Source organism: Taudactylus pleione, unplaced genomic scaffold (genome assembly GCF_031769625.1).
Source record: "Taudactylus pleione unplaced genomic scaffold, aTauple2 ptg000726l, whole genome shotgun sequence".
Lineage (NCBI taxonomy): Eukaryota > Metazoa > Chordata > Amphibia > Anura > Myobatrachidae > Taudactylus > Taudactylus pleione.
In genome coordinates, this window is record NW_028285128.1 from 4,312,411 (window position 1) to 4,333,210 (window position 20,800).

The 20,800-nt window shown below is 46.7% G+C and overlaps 1 protein-coding gene across 2 annotated transcripts in view; it reads right to left on the reverse strand.

Moving 5' to 3' along the window:
* Positions 1 to 5,001: 5,001 nt before the first annotated feature.
* The window catches only part of LOC148477310 (uncharacterized), a 45,839-nt gene continuing 30,040 nt past the window's right edge, over positions 5,002 to 20,800 (reverse strand). The window contains exons 4-5 of one of the 2 annotated variants that reach the window (XM_088456892.1): positions 10,736 to 10,936; positions 5,002 to 5,992 (exon numbers count right to left, since the gene is read on the reverse strand). In XM_088456892.1, the coding sequence (XP_088313018.1) occupies positions 10,740 to 10,936 (197 nt within the window). In that variant the 3' untranslated portion in view covers positions 5,002 to 5,992; positions 10,736 to 10,739. The remainder of the gene's footprint in view (positions 5,993 to 10,735; positions 10,937 to 20,800) is intronic. The other variant, XM_088456893.1, reaches the window with a different exon arrangement.

Consider the following 20,800-nt stretch of genomic DNA (forward strand, 5'->3'; position numbering starts at 1 on the left):
AGGTCGGCCAGACTGGTAGGAGAGACACCTGGATGAAGGCCCACCAATCATAAAGCTGAGGATCAGAAAGGAGCATCACTGAATCCTATGGGGAACGGTCTGCACAGGGTATCCCTCTTTACCCCATGAAGTCGGCCAGACAGGTAAGGCTTTCATGTATTTTTTATTATAAGAATCGACACATGGTACCCCTCTCTGCCCACCAAGGTCAGCCAGGCTGATGGGAGAGACACCTGGATGATGGTCCACCAAGTGTCAAGCTGAGGATCAGGAAGGAGCATCGATGACCCCTACGGGGAAGGGTCGGTACAGGGTATCCCACTGTGCCCACCGAGGTCGGACAGACAGATAAGACATTTATGTATGATTTATAATGTGTCGGCATAGGGTACCCAACAGTGCCCACCGAGGTCGGACAGACAGATAAGACATTTATGTATGATTTATAATGTGTCAGCATAGGGTACCCAACAGTGCCTACCGAGGTCGGTCAGACTGGTAGGAGATACACCTGGATGAAGTCCCACCGAGTCTCAAGCAGAGAATCAGGATGTAGCGTCACTGACCCCTACGGGAAAGAGTCGGCACAGGGTACCCCTTTGTGCCCACCGAGGTCGGCCAGACAGGTAAGGTTTTTATGTCTCTTTTTATTGTAAGGGTAGGCACATGGTACCCTTCTCTTTCCAATGAGACCAGACTGGTGGGAGAGACACCTGGATGAAGGTCCATAAAGTGGAGGATCAGGAAGGAGCATCACTGACCCCTACGGGGAAGGGTCGGCACAGGGTATCCCTCTGTGACCATGGAGGTAGGCCAGACAGGTAAGGCATTTATGTCTGCTTTATAAGTGTCGGCACAGGGTACCCCACAGTGACGACCGTGGTCGGCCAGACTGGTGGGAGAGACACCTGGATGAAGTCCCACTGAGTGTCAAGTGAAGGATCAGGAAGGAGCGTCGCTGATTTCTACAGGGAAGGGTTGGCACAGGGTACCCCTCTGTTCCCACCGAGGTCGGCCAGACAGGTAAGACATTTATGCATCTTTTATTATAAGTGTGTGCACAAAACCTACCGAGGTTGACCAGACTGGGAGGAGAGACAACTGGATGAAGGTCCACCAATTGCCAACCTGAGGATCAGAAAGGAGAGTCATTGACCCCTATGGGGAAGGGTCGGTACAGGGTATCCCTCTGTGCCCACCGAGGTCAGCCAGACAAGTAAGGCTTTTATGTCTCTTTTATTATAAGGATCGACACATTGTACCCCTCTTTTTCCACCGAGACCAGTCAGACTGGTGGAAGACACACCTGGATGAAGGTCCACCAAGAAAGGAGAGTCGTCAGGTAAGGCATTTATGTCTGATTTATAATGTGTCGGCACATGAAAGCCCACATTGACTACCGAGGTCAGACAGACTGGTGGGAGAGACACTTGGAGGAAGTTCCACTGAGTGTCAAGCTAAGGATCAGGAAGGAGCGTCGCTGACTTCTACAGGGAAGAGTTGGCACAGGGTACACTACAGTGCCTACTAAGGTCGTCCAGACTTGAGAAATATACACCAGGATGAAGGCCCGAGTGTCAAGCTGATGATCAGAAAGGTGCATCTTTGACCCCTAGGGTGAACAGTCGGCACAGGGTACCCCTGTGTGCTGTCTCTCCCACATACTGGTGGGAGACAGCTTGATGAAGGCCCACAGAGTGTCAAGCTAAGGATCAGGAATCAGCGTCGCTAACCTCTACAGGGAAGGGTTGGCACAGGGTACACCTCTGTGCCCACCAAGGTCGGCCAGACAGGTAAGGCATTATGTGTCTTTTATTATAAGGGTTGGCACCCCTCTCTGCTTAATAAGATCAGCCAGACTGGTTGGAGAGAAACCTCGATGAATGCCCGAACGTAAAGTTGAGGATCAGGAAGGAGAATCGCTCACTCCTATGGCGGAAGGGTCAGCACTGGGTACACCTCTGTGCCCACCAAGGTCAGCCAAACAGGTAAGGCATTTGTGTCTGATTTATTAGAACCCCTCTGTGCCCACCGAGGACGGCCAGACAGGTAAGATTTATAATATTTGTCCTTCATCCACTATGGTACACTGGAGCTCAAGACACTGGGGTATAGATGGTGGCTGAGTAGAGCCTGGCACTTTAAATAATCTAAGTGTGTCTGGCTTCTCCCTCTCAATGCCCCATTATCCCCAGTTTTAGAAATGTTGCACATTGGGCTGTCTCCAGCCCTTTTGTTAATAAACTTTATTTTATGTAATTTACACCTGAGGATAGTCAGACTGCTGGCTGTGGCAGTCTGCCTGCTATGTGGGAGCTGCTGGGAAGGGCACCACTACAGCCTGTGTCCGGTGACCGTGAGGAGGGGGGCCCCACACTTTAGTCCATCTGACTCAGTGAGGACTCGCCACAGCTGACACTGGTTTGTGTCCGAGGTTTCCTCGCCACCTCCCAGCCCAGCAACCCGGTCACAGCAGCTGGTAAGGACTAGCAGGAGCGGTGGATATTATAGCTGGCTTAGTGACAGCACTGTGCTGCCCGGCTGTCACTACCAGGAGACAGCCGGTCCCAGCTATATGGAACCTCCTTTCCCGCTGTCCCTCCTTCTGCGGCTTAGGAGAGATTTCACCAGAGGCTGATATAGTTTTCACTGCTACGCTATACAGCGGTTCTGAGGAGGGGGCACACTATAGAGCCGGTGCTCATTCCAGGCTAGACACAGTGCTGGAGTCCCGGCTAAGGGGGTGCGGGCTTATTCTCTGCGGTCATAGCTTTTCGCTTGGAGGGCTATGCGCCGCCCAAAGCACAGCCTCTTACCTTGTTTTGGTGCGTCTTGCTCACACGGAGCGGCACCATTTTAGTACTCGGCCACTCCCCATCACAGCACCCTACCCTTCTAGTATCAGCGGTGCTGTATAGATTAAAAGCCTCCAAGATCCTCACACAAGCCCCTGCACATTGGTTCTGCATAAAAGTGCTCTGAAACAAAGGGCCTGATTCAGAGCCGCTCGCTATTTGCGGTCGTTCGTTCAAAAACAAGGGGTGGCTATTCAAATGAACCGTTCGCTCATTGCGGTCTGTTCACGCCTCTAAGTCTGAACGAGCGAGCAAAACTTGCGGTCGTAATTTTGAAAAATACGCCCCCTTGCCGCTCGCACCAGACGTCATGTCCGCTATTTATTAGATTAATTGAGTACATCGAACAGCGTATGAACTGCTCGCTATTCTTGTGGTTGGTTTTTCCTACCACTATATTGCGAGCAGTTCTGACTATAAAACAACCAAGTGACGTGGTCAATGACGCTCCTGTTTTAATTATGCACTCCCTTAAAACACCCGTTTTGACCTTTAAGCACGCCTGCGTTCTGAATTCCACTCCCCGTTTTCAAGCACCTTCCCCTGTTACCACCCACATACGCCTCCTCCTGTCACTCAAAGTAGCAGGCATTCGCTATATAGCGTACAAACGATTTTCGGCCGCACTGACTGGTTCGTGCATGCGTATTACTATCCGTACGCATGCGCAGATGTGCGAACATCGGTCAGAACGAACGAGCGGCCGCTTACGAGCGAATCTCAATAAGGCCCAAAGTCCAAACAGGGGTCTGTGAGTTCTTTAATTGGTGGGGAAGCATTCAATTTGTTATATTCTGCTCATCCCTCTCTATTGCTCTGTCTACCTAGTTTACTGTTGTGAGGCTGTCTTTTCACCTGTGGGTGCTTGACTGTCCCTTGCCTGTGTGTGAGTGTGGTTATACCATGTAATCTAAGGCAACAGATAAAGGTACTTCTCAAAATCTGTTTGTATGCACAAGGTACAAGTTTACGCATGCTCACTCTGAAGGCTCCTCCCTGTGCGAGATGTGCAAGGCAGAGAGTTCTGCTGTAGCGCAGAATGTTACGACCTTTTTGATAAATAGCCTAGCCCCTAGGGGTTGTGGCTGATTTAACCTCGGAGTAGCCGCTTCTCGGAGAGAACATGAAGCTCTCAGCAATTCTCACTCCTCTTTCTTAGCTAGCGACTGTGGATAGCCTAGTCCAGTTAATGGGTTCCTCCTCTAAATCCCCCGAGGCCGTAGTAGGTCGGACTTCTAGAAGAAAAACCCTTCCAGCGGTTCTTCAATCGAAGGAGTCGGACGCAGATCACTTGTCTAAGGAGGAAGAAGGTGAGATTGCTGGAGGATTCTGACGTGGAGGTGTTCTCACAGGGACCTGAGACTACATCAAGGTTGCCTGTTAGGTGTTCAACTGTCACTCTTGCTAGTATGAATTATTTGTACCTTTGTCACAACCATTTTCTTTCAGGGGAATTGCATTACTACAGTGTAGCAGAGATGGTTTTGGAAATTCTGTCTATGGGTGCTTTGCCCAACAACAGGGATGAAATAGCAATGCTGCAAATTGTCATTACTAGAACCCTAATTTATAGGAAAGTAGTTAAACTAGAGTGTACACATTCATTGTATTTTCTAAGAGCATATTGTCCAGCTCTCATGCAGCTAGCTGTGTATGTTTACAGTGTTCTTCTCCAATTACTGTGTATTACCTAGCTAAATAAATAGCTTTGTTTTCGAAGAATTATATCTCAGTCTGGTTTCTGCAACAAGGAGATTACACATCAGTTTGCCTCTCTGCCACGGTGTGATAGGACATCCTACAGCCACCAGATACCACAAACCAGGGGAAATAATCAAACCCAGAACCTATCCTGAACCTCACCTCAGAAAAGTAAGAGTGTATTACATAATAATCATACTTACCTTAAATGTGGCGTTTGTTAGATCTAATGACTGTAACTGTCATGTGTCACTCTGATCTAGTCTAACAGCTAGGTTTGTTTCAAATAGGCCAATATTAATGGAAGGTTTTCAGAATAGTTGTATTAACATCCGCACAGCCTTTCAGCAACAGTCTAGTTATGTAAAAGGGTTTCACAGCCATCGGCAAGTCAGCAGTTCCAACGAATGTGACATCCATGTTAAGTAAGACTAGAATAAACTCATTTAACCACACCAAAAAGTTTAATCATCTTATGTTTTTACTATACTTATACTATATTATATCTAAAATATGGTAGACAAACCAGAAACATTGTAGATCTATACCCTGTACCATGTTAGAATGTTATAAATAAGGTGTTCGCTTTGCACCCCCATTTATATAAACACTTGCACAACAGCAGCTTATAGAAAAGACTGCCCTGACAGTCAGGAATGTAAATACAAACTTCTTTCTAATATATAAAACAATATGAAATTATGATTTGGAAACAGATCAATAAGAAAATACAGGAACAAGCATAGTATATATATATATATATATATATATATATATATATATATATATATTTTTTTTTTTTTTTTTTTTTTTTTTTTTTCAAATTAGGCCATGAGTAGCAGCAAACATTTTTTTTATAGAAATTGCAAAAAGTGCATTGTTCAAACTGGTTAATATCCTAATGAGCAGTGGCGGTTCCAGAGGTAGGGCTGCAGCTCAGTCCAAAATTCAAACAGGGAAGCAACACCAACTGCCACCCCAAATGCTGCCAAACATCATCGGCCGGGACTCTCTGGCAGTTGGTGTGGCTACCCTATTTGACTTTTGGACTGCGCTGCAGCCCCAATTCTGGAGCCGCCACTGCAATGAGCAATGTTTATACGAATGTGACAGTTCTTTTCACTGCCAGTATTTATATTCAATTAAAAAGAAATGCACGTCTATGTCAAAATGCTATTAATGGATCCATAAGAAGAATTTTTTAAAGTCTTGCATAAAGGTAGTGGGACAGGTCTGTACTGACTAACAAGCCACTTATAAAAACCTGAAACCATGCAGCAACCATGTACAGTACATTGGGAAAATTTCAAATCAGATAAAAGAGATGTTCTATGTCTATTGATTTGAAGATTCAGTGGTGTCTCTCAACCATGCAGGGAACAAAGAAACCGAATGAAGTGTTTACGGCTCTTCCGCATAAGCCAGGTTATCTGCACCTGCAAGATGAATGTAAAATAGGTAAATTTCAGTTATTGCAAACAACGATGGTAAAACAGATTACATGACAACTAAAGAAAAAAAAAAATGAAACCCATCCCAAAAAAAAGCAGAAGACCTGTTGAGGAAATACATATTCCTCCTTCTGTTACGATCATTATGAGTATTGATTCCTATGGGTAGAATTAATTGATCAAGAAAGCTCTTGCAGAGCTGACTGTATTCCTAGTTCCTACAGGAGAGCGCAAGACATGTATCATTTGCCATTATAATAGCAGTTTCATCATTTCAAGCATTAGACTGCAAGACCACGTCAGAGGTGCTGATCCAGTTTTTTCCTTTAGTGGTAAAGCAAAACTCAGAGAAATGGTATAAAAAGGAATGTTATTATTGAATATAAAGTAATAAATAAACAAATGAGTAGCCAGGCCTGCAAGTAGTTAAGCCAGTTAATGGGCAGGGATTATTACATGACCAATTAAGAAAAATACAGAGTACAGAAAGGTAAATGCCTTGAAGGAGTAGAAAAGGGATATTCTATAACTTTTTTGTTACGCTTTAATTTTGCAATATTATGTCAGGACACATGGGGACCGGATCCATGCCCACGCTTCCATCTCTGCAGCAACAGGTCATTTGTACTAATGATCTAATACTAGAAATAGATCACTATTATCCATGATCTGTTAATGCAGAGCTGCATAACACAGCTGGATTTGCTTTCCGCTGCCCTGACATGACCCTCAGTCTATGTTTGCTTTTCTTGTTCCTATGCGTTTTGCTATATGTATTACTGTATTACCTAATTGATGACTGTTTGTGCACTCCCTTTGCCCAATGATAAAAGTAGGCGAGGGGCCCCTGAAACAGAATCATCTACTTATTCATTGAACACTAAGCAGCATATACAGTCAGGTGCATAAATATTGGAACATTGACAGAATTTTCATATTTTGGCCTCTATTCACCACCACAATGGCTTTGAAATGAAACAAACAAGATGTGCTTTAACTGCAGACTTTCAGATTTAATTTGAGGGTAATTACATCCAAATCAGGTGAACGGTGTAGGAATTACAACGGTTTTCTATATGTGCCTCCCACTTTTTAAGGGGCCAAAAGTAATGGGACAAAGTAAACAATCCTAAATCTAACTTTCACTTTTTAATACTTTGTTGCAAATCCTTTGCAGGCAATTACAGCCTGAAGTCTGGAACGCATAGACATCACCAGATGCTGGGTTTCATCCCTGGTGATGCTCTGCCAGGCCTCTACTGCAAATGTCTTCAGGTCCTGCTTGTTCTTGGGGCATTTTCCCTTCAAATTTGTCTTCATCAAGTGAAATGCATGCTCAATCGGATTCAGGTCAGGGGATTGACTTGGCCATTGCATAACATTCCACATTTTAGCCTTAAAAAACTCTTTGGTTGCTTTTGCAGTATGCTTCGGGTCATTGTCCATCTGCACTGTGAAGCGCCATCCAATGAGTTCTGAAGCATTTGACTGATAATGAGCATATAATATTGCCCAAAACACTTTAGAATTCATTTTGTCAGCAGTCCCATCATCAATAAATACAAGGAAACCAGTTCCATATGCAGCCATACATGCCCACTCCATGACACTATTATTATTATTATCCTTTATTTATATGGCGCCACAAAGGTTCCGCAGCGCCTTACACAGTACATAAATGAGCACACAAGAAAAACAGTTAATAGTAATACAAAACAATGCAGGACAAGGACAAGGTTATAAACTCAGCTGCAAAACACAAGCAGCAGGACATGAGCAACCAGGTGGTAGGTGCCATTGTAGGGAGTTAGGAGTAAATTATACTATAAGTAGGGGGAGGAGAAGCACGTGAGGATGAGGGCCCTGCTCGTGAGACCTTACATTCTAAAGGGGAAGGGCAGACAGACAGGGGCGACACAGAGGGGTAGATAGTGAAGAAGGAGCATGGAGCAGTGGGTTAGGATATGTGCTGCGGAATGTGTGTGTATAAGACGACCTGATGTTATGTAAAAATTAAGTCCTTCATACATCTATCTCTATGATAGAAAATAGATTGTTTGTGTTATTTACATGAGAGATGTACAAAGTAAAGTAGAAGCACTTTAATTTGTGTGTTACATTTTAGCATCTATATACAGCCTGACAAGAAATGCAGCTATTATGGGACTGTCCCGCCATCCTAATACAGTAGTGACTACTTTAGTTCCAGCTGCTGGGTGCTATGCCATGCTCCTGTGAGTGGGTGCATCTCACATGCTAGACCCACTCACAAATGGGTGCAGCCATACATGATGTGGTCCCACAGGATGTTGCAGTACCCGGGCCCAGAATTTCTCTTGGCAGCCCTGGAGGTGACAGACAGAACGAGGAGGGAATGGGGCTTAGTAGTGGGGTAACAAGACCATGGAGGGAGGTGGTTGAGAGTGGAGGTATAGGAGAGGTGGGGGAAAGAAGCAGAGGGTTGGAAGCAGACTGATGAGAGAAAAAAAAGGAAGAACAGCAAGTGGAGGAAACAGGAGGGGGAAGAGAGGGATGGATAAAGTAGAGGATTATGTGGACATAGAATATGGGGGTTGTGTGAAGTAAGGGTGTTCATGCTGTGGACAAGGTAATAATTGAGATGTAAACTGGAGTGGAGGCTGTGAGATATAGAGTCAGTGTGGATTAAAGTTGTTAAATGTTCAAAAATACATGTAAAGAACAGTGCTGCTAATGTATGAGCGCAGCTCCAAAAGTGATATATAAAGGAGAGGTATGTGAGTAGTGGGTGCAGGAATTAGTTTATAAACAAATGATTAAAGTGGATAGATGTGACACAATTGGAAAAGGCAATACAAAATGAATGAGGACAAAATTACAATGTACCCAAGCTGATCCAGTCCAAAGTGTTCTGATCAACAAAGATCAATCAACAAGAGCAGTACACAGACAGGGGAGCACTTGCAGTGTCCAAGCAGTGAGTGCAGTAAGTAGTTGCCTGGATATGCATACAGCAGAAGATGTTGATTTTGTTCATTCACATAAGTATGTTGCTTCTTGTTGTTCAGAAAGTGTTCTGGTTTTGAGTTTCTTTTCCCTCAGTTTTCCTCCAGTTTAACTCCAGCGTAACTCAGACTTAGTTATCAAATTGTATTTACACTTATAATCAGAACACTTTGAATCTTAACACAGACTATGGCAGCCACCGGCTATGCAGCCTGTGGGAGCAGTAATATCTAAAGTTACAAACATGTGTCACTACCACCACCATGCTTCACTGATGAGGTGGTATGTTTTGGATCATGAGCAGTTCCTTTCCTTCTCCATATTCTTCTCTTCCCATTACTCTGGTACAAGTTGATCTTTGTCTCATCTGTCCATAGGATGTTGTTCCAGAACTGTAATGGCTTTTTTAAATGTTGTTTGGCAAACTTTAATCTGGTCTTCCTGTTTTTGAGGCTCACCAATGGTTTACATCTTGTGGTGAATCCTCTATACTCACTCTTGTGAAGTCTTCTTTTGACTGTTGACTTTGACACCTACCTCCTGGAGAGTGTTCTTGATTTGGCCAACTGTTGTGAAGGGGTTTTTCTTCACCAGGGAAATAATTCTTCTGTCATCCACCACAGTTGTTTTCCACGGTCCTCCGGGTCTTTTGGTGTTGCTGAGCTCTCCGGTGCGTTCTTTCTTTTTAAGAATGTTCCAAACAGTTGATTTGGCCACACCTAATGTTTTTGCTATCTCTCTGATGGGTTTGTTTTGATTTTTTCAGCCTAATGATGGCTTGCTTCACTGATAGTGACAGCTCTTTGGATCTCATATTGTCGACAGCAACTGATTCCAAATGCAAATGTCACACCTAGAATCAACTCCAGACCTCTTACCTGCTTAATTGATAATGAAATAACAAGGGAATAGCCCACTCCTGTCCATGAAATAGCTTTTGAGTTGATAGTCCCATTACTTTTGGCCCCTTAAAAAGTGGGAGGCACATATAGAATCCGTTGTAATTCCTACACTGTTCACCTGATTTAGATGTAATTACCCTCAAATTAAATCTGAAAGTCTGCAGTTAAAGCACATCTTATTTGTATCATTTCAAAGCCATTGTGGTGGTGAATAGAGGCCAAAATATGAAAATTCTGTCAATGTCCCAATATTTATGCACCTGACTGTATGTGGATATTTTTCAGAAAGTGGGTAAAAGTATGGAAAAAACTATTTTTTAATGAACTAAAACAAAAGGAAATTTAAACGCCGTAAATTAAGTATTTTAATAGAATATGGTGTACAATTGAATAGTTGCTCCATGAAAGACATTTTTCAGAAAACTATTATGCTGAATACACATGGTCAGATTCTCTTAAAAATATGAACGATAACGATTGTAAAAATCGTTCACATGTAGGGCATGCATCGACCAACGATATCTGACATCGACTGTGTTTGCAGACAGATTTGATTCATTTTAATACTGTCAGAAATCGTTCAAATCGTTCAATTGTTATCGTTTAACGATAACGATGATCTGAGAAATCGCACAGTGTGTATGCACCATTTGATTGCTTTTATAGACTATCCCTGAGAGAGAAGCATATTTGAAGTAAGAGCAATAAGATGAAAAGCATTATATAATTGAAAGGACTGAAGAAGTGTCCTGCTCAGAAAATGAGGGCAAATAATATATATAACTGTTACCATGCAAACCGACTTTGCAAAAGGTTGCATAGAATCAGAACCCTCACTTACCACCTCAATAAGCTGGGTAACTCGATAAACCGCTTGTCTCACCTGGATAAGGTGGGGGGAGGTAGGCTTTACCAGGCTGTCCAACATACGCGTTTTGGCTTGGCACAGGCTGGTATCCTGCGGGAGCTGAGGAATAGGGTATTTGCACCAGAGGTTGTTGAGTACTGACGCTAGTGACCAAAATGTTGTTGTTGGTTCGAGCTAGAGTAAGACAAGAAAAGGATTTATAGGTTATCCCTGCTACTTTCATAAAAAAACAAAAGGAATGTAAATATTCACTGTAAAACTAAAGAACAATAAAATGTTTCAATGAACAAAAGATGTATCTAGCAAAGTATTTTGAAAGAAAAGGCAGTTGTAATGTGCAAAGCCATGTTAGCATGAAGGTAACCCCCTCTTTCTGTCCTATATGGCAGCATTTGGGATGGCAGTTCCTGTAAAATGTCTTTGCCAATAAGCATAATTTACAGAAAAAAAAACTTACAACTACACAGTAGGTTTTCCTGATTTGTGTGTATGCAACAAAACAATCTATTGGACATTGGTCAGGAATATAATGTTTCACATAGTTTTATTAGCATGTGGGACTAGGGCCTGAGCATCATATTGCATTTATTCTTCATTTCCTCAATGTCATCAGTTCTGTATTTTAGGAAATGACTGTGCTGATCTTGAGGGAGGCAGTGACCAGTCAAATTGTATGATTATGTTATTGAGAACAGAGGTGCACATAGCTGGGGCAGTGCTGAGATGTGAGGAGGGAATGGAGGCCAAAGGAAGACACAGACTGAGAGTTAGGGCCTGATTCTGAGTGGGTGTGCGCCCTTTGCCTGGCTTGCTTCTGCGATTATATGCAAATACCGCTACAGGTTCTTCCCTGATGTACAAGCATGCGTCTGCATGTGTAAGGACTGAGACACCCACTATGGCTTTAGATGCTCAAAAAATGCTTGGTGCATCTTTAGATGCAACCATCGGTCTCACCATCGAAACTTGCACCAGCCCCACGCTAGCCTGGCCATCAATGTGAACGATTAAACGTCTGATTTCGCAACCAGTTATGCGACACTCTCATAACATGTCCATAAGGTGGACCATCTCCGTGCATCCACTAAGCCACTGACACTGCCCAGGAACACTCCGTCACTGACCAATACATTTTCAAGACATTTGAGGCAGTTAATTTCAATCACAACTGCGGACACATGCACAGTAGAAAATAATAGCTCCACTGCCCATGACATTGACACTGTGGGCCTGATTCAGAGCTGAACGCTCTGACCAGAGCGCTCGCTCTGAATCAGGGCCCTCCTACCTTTTTTTGGAGCATCCTCATGGACGCTCTCGCATAGCTGTGGGTGATGCGAGCGTCCATGATGATGGTCGCGATGGTCTTGACCATCGCGACCATCGGGCTTGCGACGGAGACCCTGCGGTAGGGTCTCGCTGCCGCAAGCCCAGGAGTGATTTTGGCTCTATCAGAGCCAAAATCACTCCCACTGACATCACTAGTGACGTCAGTGGGGCCGGCTTGAGACGGTAGGCGTTCCCATGGGAACGCCTCCGTCTGACAGGCACGCCCCCGGCACGCCCACCAAAGGGGGCGTGCTGTCAATCAACATCGACAGCACGCCCCCTTTGGTGTGAGACCCGGAGCAATGGAGAGCCCGTCGCTCTCCGGGTCTCGCGCATGTGCACGACGGAGCTCCCTACGTCATGCGCAGTGGGGCAACATCGACCCGTTTGCGAGCGTCCTTTGCTCGCGAAAGGGTCTGAATGACCCCCTGTGTCCAATTCAGAAACTGGCCCATAGGGAGTGAAAGGTGCAGGTTCCCCAGCAGCACAGAGTAATTTATCAGATTCAGACAGTGCTGGAAAATTGAAGTATCAAATGCACACATCCAGCTAAATGCTTATTGATGTGGTACATTCCACTAAGACGCTGCTTTAAGTATCATTACTACTTTGATTATTGGATTAATTCCTATAGAACACAGGATCTCAAACTCAGGGCCTGACTCAGCAAGGAACGCAATTGCCAATACGCACACAATCGGCCAGTTGTTGCGTGCGATGAAGTTAGCAATTCCTGAGTAAGGTCAGAGCTTGCGCAAGTGTGCGTGTGGCTGCCATGGCACTCGATGTTACCGATGGTTTTGCAGTCTTGCTAAACATTACGGATGTGTGTAATGGTGCGTACACACGGTCAGATATATCAGGACGATACGAACGAAAACAATATCGATCTATCGTTAGTATCGTCCTGTTTTTAGGCCCTTCCAACCCCCAAACGATGGTCCATGCGCAGGCATGGATGGTCGTATATCGATATCGACCATTGCCCGTGCATGCAGGCCAACCTGGTCGATAACGACCAGGTTAGCCTGGTTACTATAGGGACCCGCGATCGTCGATCGCGTGTCGTTATAGTTGTTTGGGGGTTGGTGCATCTGCTGGATGTTCGATATCGAACATCCAGCAGGGCGATCACACAATGATATCTGATCGTTGTCTGATTGCTCCGTGTGTACGGAGCTTAAGGTAAAGTGGGCGTCCTTGTGTAGTGCTGTGACGGCATAGCGATCGCAATGGTTTAGTATACTATCGCAGTTCAACTGCGTGCAGAATAGCTATTGCAGTTGCGATCTGTAATGAATCCAGCCCTCAGTCCCCCAAACAGTGCATGTTTTCCAGGTCTCCTCACAGAATCGCAAGTGAAAATAGGATTTTGGTACTTACCAATAAATCCCTTTCTCCGATTCCACAGGGGACACTGGAGCCTCAGTACAATGGGGTATAGGAGTGTGTTAACCGGGAGCTGGCACCTTTAAATAAAAAACTACTGGTAGCTAGCTCCTCCCCCTCTATACCCCCCCCCCACCCAGGGTCAATCTAAAACAACGGTGCCCGAGGGGAGCTGGAAAGTAAGGAGACAGAAAAGCTACCTTAATCACATATACATAAGAAAACAACATATACATGAAAACAAGAACAGTTCAGTCAGACAACATTAAACGCAAACCAGCGTCTGAACCTGTAAAACAGTAACAATGCAGGTAGAACAGCGTAGGGTGGGAGTCCAGTGTCCCCTGTGGAATCGGAGAAAGGGATTTATCGATAAGTACCAAAATCCTATTTTCTCCTTCATCCACCAGGGGACACTGGAGCCTCAGTACAATGGGGACGTCCCAGAGCTTACATCCCGGGTGGGAGAGCGCTGAGAGCCCTGCAACACCGCACGGCCAAACTCCAAAGCAGAGGCCGCAAAAAGTATCAAAACGATAGAAACGCAGGAAGGTATGCATGCCTGACCAAGTGGCTGCTCTACAAAGCTGGTTTAAGGAAACCCCGCGAGCAGCCGCCCATGAAGGACCTACCGAGCGCGTAGAATGCGCCGTAATAGGACCCGGTGGTTGTTTGGAAGCCGCCACATATGCTTGCCTGATAGTGAAGCGAATCCATCTAGAAATGGTCTGTTTGGAGGCCGGCCAACCTGGTCGGGTCACATCAAACCGAATAAACAAGGTATCGGATTTACGGAGGGAGGCAGTCCTGTCAACGTAAATCCGGAGTGCTCTGACTACATCCAAGGATTTTGAATTGGAAGAGTCATCCTTAAACACCGGAACCACTATAGGCTGGTTTATATGAAAAGCTGTCAGCACTTTGGGGAGAAAAGCCCTTTGAGTACACAGCTCCGCTCTATCTTCATGGAAAATAAGGTAAGGAGGGCGACAGGATAAAGCACTAAGTTCTGACACACGCCTTGCCAAAGCGAGTGCCAACAGCAGAACCACCTTCCAGGTTAAGTACTTTATCTCCACTCTGTAAAGGTTCAAAAGTATCAGACTGGAGGAAGGCCAACACCAAATCTAAATCCCATGGTGCCGTGGGAGGCACAAAAGGGGGTTGAATCCTCACAACTCCTTGGAGAAAAGTCTGTATATCCGGAAGCAAAGCCAATTTTCTCTGAAAGAAAATGGACAACGCGGATACCTGAACCTTTAATGAACCAAGACGAAGACCTGCAGTGAGATCAGCCTGAAGAAAAAGGAGACGCGATACCTTAAAGACTGACGGAGGAGAATTAAGTCTCTCACACAAAGCAAAATATGTCTTCCAAATGCTGTAGTAATGTTGAGAAGTGACTTCTTTCCTAGCCCGAATCATTGTGGGAATCACACTAGACGGAATACCCTTTTTCCTGAGGACGGCCCTTTCAGTAGCCAGGCCGTCAAACAAAGCCGCCTTAAGTCGCGATAAACATACGGGCCCTGAAGAAGGAGGTCGTCCTGAAGAGGCAGTGGCCACGGCTTGTCTATTAACAGATTCTGTATCTGGGAGTACCACGCTCGTCTAGGCCAATCTGGTGCTATCAAGAGCACCTTGATCCCTTCTCGCTTGATTCTTTGAAGCAGGCGCGGAATGAGCGGAAACGGAGGGAATAGGTAGATGTAATGAAACTTCCACGGAGCCGTCAGTGCGTCCACTGCAGCTGCCCGTGGGTCCATCGTTCTGGAGTAGTAAACTGGTAGTTGGTGGTTTAACCTTGACGCCATAAGGTCGGCTTGAGGACAGCCCCACCTCAGAGTTAGTTGCTGGAACACCTGAGGATTGAGTGACCATTCCCCTGGATGAACGTCCAGCCGACTGAGGTAGTCAGCCTCCCAGTTTTCTACTCCTGGGATGAAGATCGCAGAAATCGTTACTGCGAATTCCTCTGCCCAAAGCAGCATCCTGGATACCTCCCTCATGGAGGCTCTGCTTATTGTGCCGCCCTGCCTGTTTATATACGCCACTGCATGGCGTTGTCTGACTGGACTCTGATTGCCTGACCCTCCAGCAGCGGATGCGCCAGCTGGAGAGCATAAAATACCGCTCTCAACTCTAGGATATTTATGGGCAATCTGGCTTCCTGCTACGTCCAGTGCCCCTGAAACTGCTTTCCCAAAGTCACTGCTCCCAAGCCCCTCAGACTTACGTCCGTGGTGAGGAGGGTCCAATCCCACACAGCAAACCTTTTCCCCGCCAGCAGGTGGGAAGGGTTCAGCCACCAAATGAGAGATGTTCGAGTCTGAGGCGCCAGGAGAACTCTCTGTTGGAGAAAGAGGTGGGATCCCGACCACTGGGAGAGGAGATCCAGTTGAAATGGACGGGTGTGAAATCTTGCATACTGAATCGCCTAGAAGGCCGCTACCATCTTCCCTAGAAGGCGGATACAGAGATGTACAGACACTCGGCGATGTTGTAAGACCAGGCGCACCATATGCTAAATGGAGGCAGCCTTGTCTTGAGGCAGGAAAACTCTTTGCTGCACTGTGTCCAGTATCATTCCCAGGAATAGTAAACGCTGTGTAGGGATCAGGGAGGACTTTTTGAAATTTAGTATCCAACCGTGTTGGAGGAGGATGCTCAGAGTTAAGCGAATGTCCTTTAACAGCCGAGCTTCCGAAGAGGCTTTTATCAATAGATCGTCTAAGTATGGAACAATGACGACCCCATGACCATGCAGTAGGGCCATCATTGCCGCCATAACTTTTGTGAATACTCTTGGAGCTGAAAGGTAGGGCCTGGAATTGAAAATGCGAGTCTAGGACCGCAAAACGAAGGAAGGCCTGATGGGGGTGCCAGATGGGGATGTGGAGATAAGCGTCCTTTATGTCTAAGGACACCAGAAACTCGTTCCTGACGAGAACCGCTGTAACGGATTGGAGAGATTCCATCTTGAATTTGAAAACTCGAAGATGAGGGTTTAAATCCTTGAGATTGAGTATGGGTCTCATGGAGCCGTCCGGTTTGGGCACCACAAACAGGCTGGAATAAAACCCTTGATCTCTCTGGTGGGTCGGAACATTCACTATTACCCGAGACAGTAACAGCTTTTGTATTGCCTCCTGAATTTCTCCTCGTTTTTCTGCCACCAGAGGTAAACCGGTTTTGAAAAAACGAGAGGGAGGTTGGACCCTGAAGTCCAATTTCAGGCCGTGAATAATGATGTCCCTGACCCAGGCGTCCTGGCAAGACTGGATCCAAATGTCCTTGAAACGCAAAAGGCGCGCCCCAACCCTGGGAACCCCCAAATGAGAAGGAAGGACGTCATGCGGCAGGCTTGGCAGCTGCCTTGTCCTGCTGAGAGTTGGAGGCGGCTGATGCTGAAGCTCTACCTCGGCCTCTGGAGAAGGCCGGGCCTCCTCTGGAACGTCCTCTAAATCTTCCAGAGGCACGAAAGGATCGAAAGGAGGGACCTGCTAAAGGTCTTCTAGTAGGATGAGGAGCTGCAGATGGTAGGTAAGTGGATTTCCCACCTGTAGCTTGTGAGATCCACTTATTTAACTCCGATCCGAAAAGTACCTCCCCAGTAAAAGGAAGGGCCTCTACCGCTCTCTTGGACTCTGCATCTGCCTGCCATTGACGCAGCCACAGAGCCCTTCTAGCAGATATAGCTAATGCTGAAGATCTGGCGGATAGATTACAAATGTCCTTAGACGCTTCTCCGAGGAAAGCAACCGACTCTGCAATCTGTTCGGCTAACTGAATTAAGTCGTCAGGTTGCGGACCTGTCTTAATCCCCTCTGCCAGCTACAGCGCCCAGGCTTCAATGGCTTTATTTACCCAACAACTAACTAGTGCTGGACGCATCAAAACCCCTGCAACTGTATAGAAGGATTTTAATGTGTGTTCCATCTTCCTATCCGAGGTTTCCTTTAGGGAAACCGCACCAGGCACCGGAAGCACCGTATTCTTGGAAAGATGGGCTACTGATGGGTCCACTGCTGGAGGAGTTTCACATAATCTCCTGCTGTCAGGTGGAAAGGGGTAATAAGACAGATATTTCTTAGAGATTTGAAATTTTTTGCCTGGGTGTTTCCATGCGGAAGAAAGAATTTCATCCAGCTCCTCTGATGCTGGAAAGGTAACAGACTGTTTAAATCTTTTACCGAAAATAGATGGTTTTTCAGTAACCTCTAAATCCTCTACATGTAACACCTGGCGTACTGCTGTAATTAAAGCATCCACGCCCTGAGATGCAGGTTCGGGGTCCTCAGGAATGTAAGTTTCCTCTTCCTGAACCTCGCCCTCTTCAGTGTCCTGCAACTCCTCATCTGACTCATCCCAGTGTAAGGGGTTATGAATCAATCTCTTACTAAGGACCTGAGCAGGAGAAGAAGCAGGTGGAGCCTGGGACATTGCTTTTGTAAGTCCCTCAACAGATCTGGCCAGAGAGCGAGCCCAATCTGGTTCAGCTGCCGTATGTCTCAGCCTCTCCCTGTCCTTACGAGCTGCTTCCAGCTCTGATGACAGATTTGATATAACTGCAGTCAATTGGTCAGACCACATAGGCTGGACTACAAGATCAGTATCTTGAGGTATAGACACACATTTATCACACAGTAAGGAAGTATTAGATTGTCCCTGTGTGAATTTTTCACCACAAGTCTTGCATGAAAATATGAGATATGGTAAGAACTTACCCTTGTTATCTCTATTTCTACGAAGTCCATAGGGTTCCACAGGATACCTTGGTTATAGGTGATGACGTCAGGCATCGGGCACCATAGAGTTAAGTTTCAGCCTCCCAGGATGCACTAGGGTCCCCCTCCTATACCCCGCCCCCGAGCCAAGGCATCTCAGTTAGGTACCAAACCATAGGCCGGAGGAGGAGAAGGAAGAGAGAGGAGAAAGATCTGGACACACACAAGAATCACATTCTCACCAGAGGGAGACGGAAAAACTGGTGACCAGAGCAAAGCCCATCTGCAGCACAGGTGCGACAGGGCGGGAGTCCTGTGGAACCCTATGGACTTCCTAGAAATAGAGATAACAAGGGTAAGTTCTTACCATCTCTCATATTTTCTACTTCAGGGTCCATAGGGTATTCACAGGATACCTTGGGGATGTCCCAAAGCAGTATCCTTTAAGGGTGGGGACGCTCCTGTGCTGGAAGGAGAATCCGCCGCCCGAAGGAAGCATCCTGAGAGGCGAAGGTGTCAAACCTGTAATACCTCACGAAGGTATGGACCACGTAGCAGCCTTGCAGATCTGGACTGCAGAGGCACCACGTCGAGCTGCCCATGAAGGACCCACAGATCTAGTGGAATGAGCCTTCACAGTAGGAGGAACATGCAGGGCTTCATGAAGATAAGCTTCAGAAATAGCCATACGGATCCAGGCTGCCAAAGTTTGCTTTGAAGCAGGCCAACCCTTTTTACGGAAGCCATAGAGGACAAACAAGGCGTCCGACTTCCTAAACGAAGAAGTGCGGTCAACATAAGACCCTAAGGCCCGCACAACATCCAAAGTGGCCTCACCCACTGAAAGGCCGGGTGAGTTAAAAGCCGGAACAACTATTTCTTCATTAACATGAAACTGGGAAACAACTTTGGGAAGAAAGTCAGGACGAGTGCGTAGCACTGCCCTGTTCCCATGAAAAATCAAGCAAGGGGGTCTACAAGAGAGAGCCCCTAAATCAGAAACACGTCTGGCCGAAGCTATGGCCAGAAGGAAAACAGTCTTAGCTGTTAGCCATTTAAGATCCACTGAACCTAGTGGTTCAAATGGTGGTCCTTGGAGAGCCATCAGGACCACAGGCAAGTCCCAAGGCGCCACAGGTGGAACAAATGTCGGCTGAATTTGCAGAACACCTTGCATAAAGGTGCGCACATCAGGGATTGTAGCAATCCTACGGTGAAACCAGACAGACAGGGCCGAAACCTGCACCTTCAAAGAAGCAAGGCGAAGCCCATGGTCTAGTCCAGCTTCTAGGAAGGCGAGTACCCGAGACAGACGAAACTCCAGCGGCGCATAACCTCTCGGTCGACACCACTGGAAGAACGTATGCCACACGCGATGGTATATTCTCGCGGAAGACGGTGTCCGAGCTCTTAGCATGGTACGCACTACCGAGCTGGAAAACCCCCTGGACCTTAACATGGCCGTCTCAACAGCCACGCCGTCAAAGACAGCCGAGTCAGGTCCGGGTGAAGACAAGGACCCTGTGACAGAAGGTCCGGTCAGAGCGGTAACCGCAGAGGACTGTCGACGGACAGACCCTGAAGGTCTGAGAACCAGTGCCGTCTGGGCCATGCAGGAGCTATCAACAGGAGCGTTCCTCCTTCCTGTTTGAATTTCCCAATTACCCGTGGAAGGGGGAAAACCGGAGGAAAGAGATAAGCAAACCGGAACGTCCACCGGAACGTCCACTCTTGTGCGAGACCCGTACACCGGCAACTTGTTGTTGTGCCGGGACGCCATGAGGTCGATCTCTGGAAGACCCCACCTGTCCACCAGCAGTTGAAAAACGTCCGGGTGTAGGGACCATTGCCCTGGATGAACATCCTGGCGACTGAGAAAGTCCGCCTCCCAGTTTAGCACTCCCGGGATGAAGACAGCAGATATGGCCGGAAGATTGCACTCCGCCCATACCAGGATCCGAGACACCTCTACGAGAGCCGCCCGACGGTTTATGTAGGCCACGGTGGTAGCGTTGTCCGACTGGACCTGCAGTGGGCGACCTTGGAGAACCCGATGCGTCTGCTGGAGAGCATTGAAGACCGCTCTGAGTTCCAAGATGTTTATTGGAAGCTCTGCTTCTGCCGGAGTCCACCTGCCCTGGAACAAGTGTGGACCCGAAACTGCTCCCCAGCCCCGAAGACTGGCGTCCGTTGTCAACAGGACCCAATTCGCCACCCAGAACGGACGACCCTTGTTGAGATGGGTCGTCTGCAACCACCAGGCAAGGGACAGGCGAACCTCCGGAGTGAGCACTATCGTCTGGGATTTTAGAGACTGAGGCAGTCCATTCCATTTGGACAGGATCAGACGCTGCAGAGGTCTGGAGTGAAACTGGGCATATTCCACCATGTCGAATACCGACACCATGGAGCCCAATAACCTCATCGCCGAGTGTAGAGACACCCGGCGGCTCTGCAGACAACTGCGCACCCTCGACTGTAAGGCAGAGATCTTTTCCCCCGTCACAAAGATCCTTTGCTGTCCCGAGTCCAATAAGGCTCCGAGGTGCAGATTCCGCTGAGAAGGGATCAGGGTGGACTTCTGCCAGTTTAT